General features: G+C 35.0%; 1 protein-coding gene across 1 annotated transcript in view; it reads right to left on the bottom strand.

Annotated features, from left to right (window-relative positions):
* Nucleotides 1–1,404: 1,404 nt before the first annotated feature.
* The window catches only part of ME2 (malic enzyme 2), a 78,091-nt gene continuing 66,451 nt past the window's right edge, over nt 1,405–13,044 (bottom strand). The window contains exon 16 of the mRNA XM_027869056.1: nt 1,405–3,569. Coding sequence (XP_027724857.1) covers nt 3,402–3,569 — 168 coding nt within the window. The 3' untranslated portion in view covers nt 1,405–3,401. The remainder of the gene's footprint in view (nt 3,570–13,044) is intronic.

Below are 13,044 nucleotides of genomic sequence, written 5' to 3'. Positions count from 1 at the left end.
CCATGCTCCTATAAAACGGACCCCATTATTGTTAGTAAATTTAACAGTATATGGTACAAAGAAATCATCCCGGGGCAAATAAAAGCTCAGAGGGCTAAAAAGAACAGAATATAGATAAAATCTGAATAGAATGTAAGGAAAGAATTCCTCACATCTGCCATGGAGTGGCAAGTGTTAATTACTTTTAGATTAAAACTGCTGTTACTGACTTCAAGCTGTAGATAACACATAACAACCATTACACAGTAATCCTGAAACAGCCAATCTGAGTTCAGAGAAGCAGGACTTATTTCTTAAGGTCTTCAAATTTAGTGTCATAGGATAATGCAAATTGTCAGAAGACAATAATAATATAATGAAAAATCAGTGCTTTCTCAGCTTACCCCTCTCTGAGAAGCGAAAAATGGTTGTCATATTTAATGAGTCTATTTTTCTAAACAAATACAAATGAAATACCTTGTAGTCAGATGTATTTTCAGGAAACCTTCTGAAGCAATATCTTCAATTCAAATGAGATACATTTATTCTCAGACTAACACCTTAAATTTAAGTGAACTTACAGATTGTAAACACTAAGCATAGCAAAAATAGATGAAAAGTCATTTTATGTAAAAACATCATTTGAGTTGGTAGTTTAAAAATATTTAAATTACAGAAAACCATTCACAGTATAGAACTTAAAACTCATACCACACTTTATACTTTAAGCATTTTAACCAAAGTCTATACTTTTCCCATTATACTGTAAATTAATCTTCTCTTCATCTAGGGAAAGGAGATCAGAGAAGCAATCTTTCCCTTATTCTTATGTAAGTGATCCATTTGGCCTACACTATACCTGGTATCAGATTATAACATTCTTTCACTCTGTACTATGAGACCATTTCTGACAAATCAACAATGGTTCTAGTTTCTTCTTTCTTTTATAAGGTGCAACCATTTCTCAGTTGCTTATTAAATTAATTACATTTTTCCCAGACATAACCTCCTAGAAAACCAAAATGTTTTAGTTTATTTCCAGTTTGTTCCCAATCTGTTTCTCTGTGTTAATATTTTCAGCCAGTGTGCAACTAGTGTTGTAGTCAATAGTGCCAATTCCTCAGTAGCATATACAACACTAATAAGAACCAGAACATGAATTTGTAATCATAATCACATGACATTAGCAAACTTCTATTGTTAAGAAAAAATAAAATTCTCTTAAATTTTCTGTCACCGTAAGAGACACTGATGTCTACCAGCTTTAAAGACACCATGTTACTTAAGATTTTAATTTTTTTTAACTTACACTACCAAGTTTTATTTTCCTAACATTTTCTTGAAAAATATATTACCAAATGCCATTTTCCCCCAAGACAAGAAAACACAAAGCTTACTGCCTTAATTGAGATATGTATGAGGGCATTCATTAAATATATTAATTTTATTTCTGTAATGCTTGACCATACAGTGAAGATACAGTATTGGACATATTTACCAAGAATATAAAATTAGCTTTCTAATTCATAGCTCCTGGCTTCAAAAAACAATAGCAAGAAGATATCTATAATTATGCCCATTGTTTAATACTACATTAGAACCTCAAATTATTACAATTTCATGGATAGGATCATTTTTAAGGCTATTTATTTTAAATGAAGATCAATGAGAAAAAAACTTAAAATGCTTTATCTCTAAACATGAAAAATGCAAAACTGCACAACCAATTTACTTATTTCACAGGAAATAGATTTATAGAACACAGATTTCTAAGTGGTTAATAATTAATGCATCTCTTTATAGTTGTTTTAAAAAAAAATCTCCTATACAGCCCTATTATATAAGAGGGATCAACTGAAAGTTTTCTGAGTCTCAAAAAACATTTAATCATACTCAGAATTACCATCAATCCACCTTTCAACAACTCTCTCTACTGAAGAAATGAAACAAAGAATGTGAATAAAGAGGATTCCCTTCCTAAAAGCCACTACACATTTTTCTATAATGTTAAAGCACATGAATGTTTTGGAGAAAATCAAATAACATATATTTGAAATAAGATTATAAAGTTTCATATTGACCAAAATGTATACTTCCAATTAATTACTGTTTTTAAAACTTGGAACTCTTTTGCTTGGAATTACCTCCAAAAGGGAGTTTAAAAGAAAGAAAATTAATCTCATTATTTTATATTCATACTTAAATTCTCAGCCTGCAAAAGGTATTACCCATCTTCATAACCCACCTTATTTACCAGACTTGCCTCTGAACAATTTTTGGCTATTTCTAAAACTTAAATCCACCTCAAAGGATGAAGATTTTAGTAAAAAAAAAAAAAAAATCAAACAAACAAAAAAATCTCCCCAAAAAACAAAAAACCCAGTACTCTGAAAATAACTCTAAGGAGTTCTAAAAATGTTGTGAGGAATGGCAGAGCAATTGGAGGAAGCTCACAGATTCCTAAAGTGATGTCTGTGAAGGGGACAAAACATTTATTTGAATAATTTATGAATATATGGTACATTATATTAAGTCCTCTACTATATTACACCACCTTCTTAAGGAATCACTTGAAATCCAAGAAAATGGAAGTAAACTATACTTGCTTCTGAATATAACTTCAAGATTGAGCTTGAGAATTAGGGTGCTGAGAATTACAAACCAAAATTACCTATGTAAAATTAAAAAAAGAAAAAGGTCTGATTACATTTTTGGTGTATTTTTCAATAGACTAGCCAACCATTTCTTTAGTTTTTCTAAGGCTACTACTAGCTCCCAATATAATGTTTTAGGCCATATAGAGAAAATAATTATTACAGTAAACTTTTCCTATCTCACAACCTAGTCTGTCAGAGATTTACAAAGTCTGTGGTTAAAAGCAGCTGAATTAAAGGAATGACATTTTAGACACCAGGAAAAAGCTTTCTTCTATACTTTGGATAAGTATAGATTTTTCTAATTAAAAGGATTTCTTACTTTCAGTTAGAATTCAAAATCTGTTATTCACATCCACAGGAGTGAATTTTAAATAATCCTGAAGGAACTGGCTGGGAGAAGATTATTACTTATAATGGCAGAAGTAACTTTACTTTGGCAGTCAGCAGTGAATGGGGATACAAATAAACACATATTAAAAAAATATATATCTTAAACATATATGGTGTGGTATGTGCTACAAGTTTCTATTAGAACATTATAGTCACTTGAATTTTTTTAAATCCATGAACAATGCAGGTGATGTATTCTATCACAAATAAGATTTGTAGATACACAGGGAAATAAGTCAAGCAAAATGGAGTAAGATAGCAAAATATGGGAAAAAAAACTGCAAATCTCAAATGTTTTCTCTCCTTGGTCTGGAAAAAAGGGGGACCCTGGAAGATCCCTGCAGCTTAGCAAGTGTTCTTTTAGAAGGAATGCTTCTATTCAGGTATTTTGGGAGGTTGTGATGCAAATTCAGGCCATTCATATACATCTGGCAGCAAGCAATCATAGTCACTCCGCCATATTCGTGATCTGACATACTCGGTCTTGTTTTCTGGTTCTGGGTAACGGAAAGCCATCTTCTTGGCATATAGATATTCTGTAATCTAAAAGATAAAAAATATTACTATGCAGTTTGCATATATTAACAAATAGTAAAGGCAGTACACAATAAGTTATTTAAATTAGTTGGTTAAGTTGTAGTTCTTGGTTCAAAGAAGAATTTACTTTTATTTTTCAATTGTTATTCGTTTAATTCCAGAGATGGAAAAAAATTAAAATTATTTCTCCTATACTTCTATATGCAAAATGTAATAATGTTTATGACAAATACTTTTCTTATCCAGAGTTTAGTTTTCTAGAAATTTAAAACATCTTTGATAGCAAAACAAAAAGTAAATGCCCAAGAAAAACAAAAACAAATAAGCAAAGAAAAAAGAAGCACCCTGTCGGGCATCAAAGGAACTACCCCTGAGCAACAATAAAGTAGTTGGGAAAAGTAGAAGATCCAATGTAATAAAACTGGCTGGTCTGACATACAGTGCCAATCAGCAAGCACTGTTATTAAGCACGTCTGACATGAAGGAAACTGTGCCAGATGCCAATGGTACAAAAATGAAAGATGAAATGGTCTCTGTCCTCAAGAAGCTTATGTTCTATGTGGGAAAATAACATGTTTATGGGTAAGTAAATATATCAAGAACCAACAGAAACCTAAAAAGGTAGAAAGGGAGAAGAAAACATAAGGGATTCAATGGAGTTGAACTGCTTACACCCCAACATGAGAAGATGATACTTGTAATTCTTAAAAATTGTACCACTAATAGTACAGCTAGAAGGAATATACACAGAGGGTATGGGTATAAGGTCCCTAGAAGTATCCCTGAAAACAGCTGCACAAAACCCCTGAAGCTTGGGACAGTACATTCTCCACACTGGAAACAGACTCCTACCTTAACAAAGAGTTTATAACTCAAGTAATTGGTTGGGATCATGAGCAAGCAGCACAAAAAGAGTCAGACTATATTATCTTACTTGATGACAAAGAAGATCAAAACATACAACCAGAATAAGACAACGAATCCAAAGCTCCTACATCCAAAGCCTTCAAGGAAAAATTTGAATTGGTCCCAGGCCATGGAAGAGCTCAAAAAGGATTTTGAGAAGCTAGTAAGAGACATAGAGGAAAAACTGAGAATGATGCTAAAGCAGACCCAAAAAAACACTGTAGAAAATAACACCTTAAAAAAAATAGCCTAACCCAAATGGCAAAAGAGGTCCAAAAAGCCAATGAGGAGAACAACGCCCTTCAAAGCAAAATTGGTCAAATGGAAAAGGAAGTCCAAAAGCTTACTGAAGAAAGTACTTCCTTAAAAATTAGAATGGAGAAATTGGAAGATAGGGACAATTTGAGAAATCAAAGCACTGTAACATTAATCCAAAGGAATGAAAAAATAGAAGAGAATGTGAAATATCTCACTGGAAAAACAACTGACCTGGAAAATAGATCCAGGAGAGAGAGAACTTAAAAAATTATTGGACTATCTGAGAGCTATGATAAAAAAAAGAGGCTAGACATCATCTTTCAAGAAATTATCAAGGAAAACTGCCCTGATATTTTAGAACCAGAGGGCAAAACAGAAATTGAAAGAATCCAGCGATCATCGCCTGAAAGAGATCCTCAAAGGAAAACTCCTAGGAATGTTGTAGCCAAATTCCAGAATTCCCAAGTCAAGGAGAAGATATTGCAAGCAGCCAAAAGGAAACAATTCAAGTATTGTGGAAACACAATCAGGATACGACAAGATTTAGCAGCTTCTACATTAAGGGTCCGGAGGGCATGGAGTATGATATCCCAGAGGGCAAAGGAGTTAGGACTACAACCTAGAATCACCTACCCAGCAAAACTGAGTATAATCCTTCAGGGTAAAAAATGGTCATTCAATGAAATAGGGGACTTTCAAGCATTCCTGTGGAAAAGACCAGAGCTGAATAGAAAATTTGACCTTCAAATACAAGACTCAAGTGAAACATGGAAGAGTCAAACAGGAAAGAGAAATCATAAGAGACTTATTAAGGTTGAACTGTTTACATTCCTGCAGGGAAAGATGATATTTGTAACTCATGAGTCCTTTGTCAGTATTAGGGTAGTGGAAGTGAAAAAATTATACGTTGTATAGATAGATAGACAGAGGGCACAGAGTGAGTTGAAGATGAAGAGGTGATATCTGGAAAATAAAATTAAGGGGTGGGAGAAGATTATACTGGGAGAAGGAGAAAAGGAGAAGTAGAAGGAGGTAAAATATCTCACATGAAACAGACAAGAAAAGACTTTTACAGTGGAGGGGAAATGGGTAAGGTGAGAGGGAATCATTGAATCTTATTCTCATAGGATTTGGCTTAAGGAGGGAATAACATACACAATGGGGTATGGAAATCTATCTTACCCTACAGGAAAATAAGGGGGGAAGGGGACAAGAGAGCAGGGGGTTGATAGAGGGGAGGGCAGATTGAGGGAGGGGATAATCAAAAGCAAACACTTCTGAGGAGGAGGGTCAAAAGAGAGAATAGAATAACGGGGGGTAGGATAGGATGAAGGGAAATATACTTAGTTTTTCACAACATGACTACTATGGAAGTGTTTTGCATGACTACACATCTATAACCTATATTGAGATGCTTGCCTTTTCAATGAGGGTGGGTGGGGAGGGAGGAAGGGAGAAAATTTGTAACCCAAAATTTTAAAAACACATGTTAAAAATAAAAAAAATTTAAAAAAAATAAGAGAAGAAAAAGAAATGAAAGGAATTAGAAGAGGCAATGAGGAAACAAAACTATCACTCTTTGCAGATGATATGATGGTATATTTAGAGAACCCTAGAGAATCAACTAAAAAACTACCTGAAATAATTAACAACTTTAGCAAAATTGCAGGATATATAAGATAAACCCACATAAATCATCAGCATTTCTTTATATGACCAACAAAGCCCAGCAATAAGAGATAGAAAGAGAAATTTCATTAAAAAAACTGCAAACAATATAAAATACTCGGGAGTCTACCTGCCAAGACAAACCCAGGAACTACATGAATGCAATTATAAAACACTTTTCAAACAAAGTCAGATCTAAACAATTGGAAAAATATCAACTGCTCATGGGTAGGCTGAGCCAACATAATAAAAATGACAATTCTATCTAAGTTAATTTATTTATTCAGTGCCATACCTATAAAACTACCAAAATTATTTTATAGAGCTAGAAGAAATAACAGCAAAAATCATCTGGAAGAACAAAAGCTGAAGAATATCAAGGGAATCAATGAAAAGCCTGTGAAGGAAGGTGGCTTAACCATACTAGATCTCAAATTTTACTATAAAGCAGTAATCATCAAAACAATCTGATACCGGCTAAGAAACAGAGTGACACTTAAACATGCTGCTTCTGTACATGCTAATGACGCAAATTCTATAAAACAAAAACTTTTATAAAGAGAAAATTTCATCTTCTAGAACTGCCTAAAGGTTTCACAAATTTATCTTTTATTTAGAGAGGATAAGCTACTATGCAGACAAAAATATGTTTAAATGACTAATTCTGTCATTTACAGTGTGATCACTTACTTATTTCACCAAAGCACCAAAGTAACTGAAACATCATTTTGGAACTAATGGCTCACTTGAGAAATGCAAAGTAATATTATAAGACATTATAGAATTAAACTTGAAGAAACAGACTTAATATCTGGCAGTATTTTATATCATCTCCTCCTGCCCCCAAGTCTTTTTTCTCATTGATATAAACTATTTTATTTAGACTCATTACAGAAGAAAATTATGAGAAAATTGTTTCATCATGGAGGCATCATGACACATGCTATCATATTAATAAATTAGCAAACATGCTATTATATAAATAAAATGTTAAGGAGCTACAGTGTGCAAGACTAGGTTCTAAAGATGGAAAGATGAAAAACAAAACAGTCCTTGTCACCATGGAGCCTAAAGTCTAAAATGTGGGGGAAAAATGCATAAAAATACGTATGATGTGAGCTAGTAAGGACAAAGGGGCCTAGAGAAGGCACTATAAGAAATATGAGAAAAAAAATGACTATACCTGAAATGGGTCTTGAGAGAATAGAAAGATTTCACCAGGCAGAGATGTAGAAGGAAATTCCAGCCAGAAGGGATGGTCTGCTTGAAATCATGTTAGAATGGGAAGGAGGAAATCAGGGAACAGCTACTGGTCTAGTCTGGCTGGAATACAGAGTGGGTGAAGTGTAGAATCAAACAGAAATTGAAAGGTCAGTCAAAGCCAGCTTATGGATAGCCTTAAATAACAGGCTAGCATGTTTCTATTTCATTTTAGAGCTGAAGAGGTACCAATGAAGGTTTTTGAGCAAGAGAGTTACACCTATATATTAGAAAGTTTATTCTGGCAGTGGTGTGAAAGATATATCAGAGAAGGAAGGGAATAGAGTAGGGAGACCATTTAAGAAGTTATTATAACAGTCACAGACTCACAGAATTATTGTGCTAGGGCTGGAAAGAACTTCCAGAGTCATCTAATCCAATCTTCACATTTACAGGTGAGGAAACAAATCTAGTGAGGTGAAATGATTTGTCCAAGGTCACAAAGGTGATCCAAGATGGGATGTGGACTTCTGTCCTCTTAGGAAGGATGCTAACTCCAAAGCCAATGGCTGTGCTAGCACCTCCTCATCTAGGTGGGTGTGAAGAGGGCCTGGACTGTAGCAATGGCAGAGTAGGAGAGGATAGTCCTGACTAGAGATGGGGAAGAGCAAGGCAAAATCAGTATCATGTGGCATCTGACTGGATATGTGGAGAAAGAGGGAAAACTAAAGAAGACTATAAGGTCTGTAGTATAAATGACGGGGAAAGCAGTGACACCCTAAGTTTTGGAAAAGATTCAATTCTGGGTATGTTGAGTTCGAGGCATCAAGAAGATAGACAGCTGGAAATGTTTTTGTTATCTTATGGAATAATTTCTATTTGGTATATTCTAATTTTTAGAGATTCTATTATTTCTTGACATCTATTTTAGTTTTCAGAATGGGTAAGAGTTACTACTTTCTCTTCTAAGCTATTTATTTGCCTTCTAATTCTTTTCTCAGCGCAATTAGGTGGTGCAATGGATAGAGCGCTGGGCCTGGAGTCAGGAAGACTCATCTTCCTGAGTTCAAATACTCAGATACTTATTAGCTGTGTGACTCTGGGCAAGTCACTTAACCCTGCTTGCCTCAGTTTCCTCATCTGTAAAATGATCTGAAGAAGGAAATGGCAAACCACTCCACTATCTTTGCTAAGAAAACCCCAAATGGGGTCATGAAGAGTCAGACACAACTGAAACGACTCAGCAACAACAAATCTTTCCTCCAGAACTTCTATTTATAATTTTTAACGTCTTGCTTAATTTCTCCTAAGTATTCATGTAGTCCTTGTGGAAAATCTATACCCTCTCCGAGTCTTTGCTTGCAATTGTTATAGAATTACTTGCCTTCCTTTGGGCCATCTCTAGATTTGTAATGATTTTTGGTACTGGATTTAGTAATTTTTAAAATTTTGATTTACTCAGATCCCTGGCTTTAACTCTTGAACTGGGGCTTTGTGCCACGATTAGACTCTACTCTGCCATCCCCTTCACTGTATTTTTTTTTGTTGTTGTTTGTTTGTTTGTTTGCTTTTTTGGCTAGGCAATGGGGTTAAGTGACTTGCCCAGAGTCACACAGCTAGTAAGTGTTATGTATCTGAGGCCGAATTTGAACTCAGGTCCGCCTGATTTCAGGGCTGGTGCTCTATCCACTGTGCCACTTAGCTGCCCCCAGGATTACTTTCAAAATACTAATCAAGACTATGAATTTTTCCAAGTTTTGAGTATCATCTCCTATTGTAGATATCCCTTAACAAACTGCATGCACCATCAAAACACAGTTTGGGTGAGAAAGAAGAGTGCTAAGAACTGTCAGTGTTCTATAGTTAGTGATATAGAACAGATAATTTTTAATGTGGTTGACATGTCAATAAACAGTGACTTTTTTTGGGGGGGGTGAGACAATTGGAGTTAAGTGACTTGCCCAGGGTCACATGGCTAGTATCTGGTCTCCGACTGGATTTGAACTCAAGTCCTCCTGACTCCAGGGCTGGTGCTCTATCCACTGCACCACCTAGCTGCCCTTATCATTTCTTTTGAATCCATCAGGACTGGAAAAGATCTCTTACAACACTAGAGGAAGTATCCACATTGATGAGATCACAGGTCTATCAAAGTAAGAGACTTTAAGTATTACAGAAAGTTAGAAGTAGAAGTTATTTCTTGCTTATGTCTTTAGACAAGGTAACATGTAGGAAATGTAATGCATTAACTCTAGGTTAAAGGGTAGGAAAATTATGTATTTTTTAAAATAAGTTTTTGTTGCTATCTTTTGTTTTAACATTGCCAGAACTTTTCCCAGTATCTATTCCTCAACCCCTCCCATTGTGGTATCCCATATAACAAATACTTTTTTAAAAAGAGAAAAAAATCAGCAAAATCAATCAAAACATTTTTAAAAAGTCTGAAAATACACCCAATGTTCCAGGTTCATGGACCTCCTACCACTACAAAGGAGGGCAGTGGAGTGTCTTCTCTTAATTTTGCAACTTTCACTTTTGATTGTTTTGTGGTAGTTGTTCTTACCATTAATGTGGTTATAGTCATGCAGTTTTTTTTTGGGTGCTGTTTGACTCTGCATAAGATTATGTAAGTCCATACTTCTCTGTATTAATCATTTCTCATTTCTTACAGCACAGTAATATCCCATTACATTCATGCAAAACAATTGCTTAGTTGTTCCCCAATCAATATTCCTCACATCTTTTTCTTTCCTTTTCTACTACAAATACCCTAATTCATCCCTTTAGTAATTAATATTGAAGACTATTTCAATCTCTTAACAGATCAATCCATCTCTCATCTTCTTCCAATCTATCCTCTATACTTTAGATAAATCAATCATAATAAGGCACAAATCTTCTCCTATCATCTTCCTTTTTAACAAATGTTTTATGATGTCCACTGTTCACCAAACAGGTTGCAGATTTTTTAGGCTGCAAGTCAAGGTCTTCCTCAATATGGCTGCTATTTACCTTTCCAGTCTTATTTCCTTTCATATATCTTTTGATCTGGTTAGAGTGTGCTACTTGCCACTTCCTGAACATATGTCATATTTTCTCATTCTCATGTCTTTTTTCATGTAACTACTTTGCCTAGAATGTCTACCTTATCCTGTTTTCAAATGGCTGAAAGACTCAGTTCATATGCTTGAAGCATTTCTTGATCTTCCAATTAAAAATGGTCTTAAGAATGCTAATAGCACCTCTCTCATGAAATCGATATACTCTTCTTTATATTACAACTATTTGCATATGTCTTATCTTGCTTATTAAATTAAAAATTCCTTGAAGGCAAGAGACATTTGTCTCATCCATAGCACTTATTAAAGTTATCTTCTACTACACAGTAGGCATTCACCAAAGGCAACTATTTTTGATGGTCACTAAATCTTTAGTGAGCTCACTGAGAAGTTTATGAGACACTACTGTAATGCAGAAAATTATGTTAAGTTACATCTCTTTATAAAACAAACTATATGCACAACATACAGAAGTAAATATATGTAGTGGCATAGAGTTAAACCCAAAGACCCAGTAACTACAGTGAGGCCTCTTTGACAAAAACTGCTTGGAAAACCACAAAGCAATTTGGTAGAAGTTAAGTCTAGAACAATATCTCATATTGTATTCCAAAATAAACTACAAAGGGATACATGAATTAGACATAAAAGGTGACATCATCAGCAAACTGGAGGAACAAGGAAAGGATTACCTTTTAAATGTATGGGTGGGGAAAGAATTCATGACCAAACAAGCAAGAAGGAGGATCAAAAATGTTAAAATGGACAATTTTGGCTTTATAACATTAAAAAGGTTTTGTACAAATTTAAAGCAGTTAAAATAAGAATGGAAACAGCTAACTGGGAAACCATTTTTTTGGGGGGGGCAAATGGGGTTAAGTGACTTGCCCAGGGTCACACAGCTAGTAAGTGTCAAGTGTTTGGTCTGAGGCTGCATTTGAACTCAGGTCCTGCTGACTTCAGGACTGATGCTCTATCCACTGCGCCACCTAGCTGCCCCTGGGAAACCATTTTTTGCAGTAATTTTTTTCTGATAAAAGTCTTATTTCTAAGATGGATAAGGAACTCATTCAAATTTATAAGATTAAGAGACACTTTCCAATTGATAAATGATCAAAAGATACGAATAGGCAGTTTTCAAAGAAAGACATCCAGGCTATCAACAACCATACCAAAAAATGCTCCAAATCACTAATAATTAGAGAAATGGAAATTAAGCAACTCTGAGCTCCATTTCACACCTATCAGACTGGCAAAGAGGACAAAAGAGGAAAATGACAAATGCTGAAGAGGCTGCAGGGTAAAGGCACGATGGTGAGCTATGAACTGGTATAGTCATTCTGGAAAACAATATGGAACTATGCCTTCAAGTGACTGAATAGCACATTCTCTGACCCAGTGTTAAAAAAACTAAACTTACATCCCAAGGAGATTAAAGAAAGAAGAAAAGGACCAATCTGTAAACATGCGTATTTACTTACAGCAGATCTTTTCAATTTAGCCCCAAATTGGAAACTAAAGGAGTGACCACCTATTGAGGAACAGCTAAATAAACTGTGGCCCTTCAATACAACAGAATATAATTGTCCCACAGGAAATGATGAAATGGACAGTTTCAGAGGAAACTAGAAGATCTCTATAAACTGAGGCAGAGTGAAATGAGCAACAATAGAACCACTTATATTCAGTTATAGTTATTCAGTCATTTTCAGCTGTGTCTCTTTATGACCCCATTTAGGGTTTTCCTGGCAGAGATACTGGAGATTGCCATTTCCTTCTCCCAGATGAGGAAACTGACGCAGACAGGTCTCACAGCTATTAAGTGTCTGAAGCTAGATTTGAACTTAGGAAGATGAGTCTTCTTGACTCCAAGCTCAGCACTCTATACCCCTGGCTGCACAATTTATAGAACATTATAAAGAAAAGCAACTTTCAAAGATTTGAGAACTCTGATCAATGCAATAATAAACTACAAATTCAGAGGCCTAAAGAGGAAATATACTACCTACCTCCTGCCAGATCACTACCACAAGCCACCTGACGGATTTAAAATGCAAAATAAGACAATACATTTTTGAATATGGTCAATGTGGGATTCATTTTGATTGACTATGCTTACTTATTATGAGCATTTTCTTTTCTTATTGTTCTAGGAGGAGATGGGGGTAGTGAGAGAGATTATAAATGCTTGAAAAAAGTTTATTTATTTACTTTTTAAGAGTGTAAACTGTTGTTTTGTCTTTCATTCTCGAAGAGGACCATGGCATCAGGAAGGTGATGCCATGACTTGCAAGTGAACTGGATTTAAGTGAGGGAGGGCTGTGCAAAGTCACCAGCATCACTTTTTCCTCCGGAGCGAGCGTAAATTAGAATTATTCCAAGTGACCAGG

Source organism: Vombatus ursinus, unplaced genomic scaffold, assembly GCF_900497805.2.
Source record: "Vombatus ursinus unplaced genomic scaffold, bare-nosed wombat genome assembly UNPS02014791.1, whole genome shotgun sequence".
Lineage (NCBI taxonomy): Eukaryota > Metazoa > Chordata > Mammalia > Diprotodontia > Vombatidae > Vombatus > Vombatus ursinus.
Note: the sequence above shows the minus strand (reverse complement) of the source record. Positions and strands in the feature narration are given on the sequence as shown.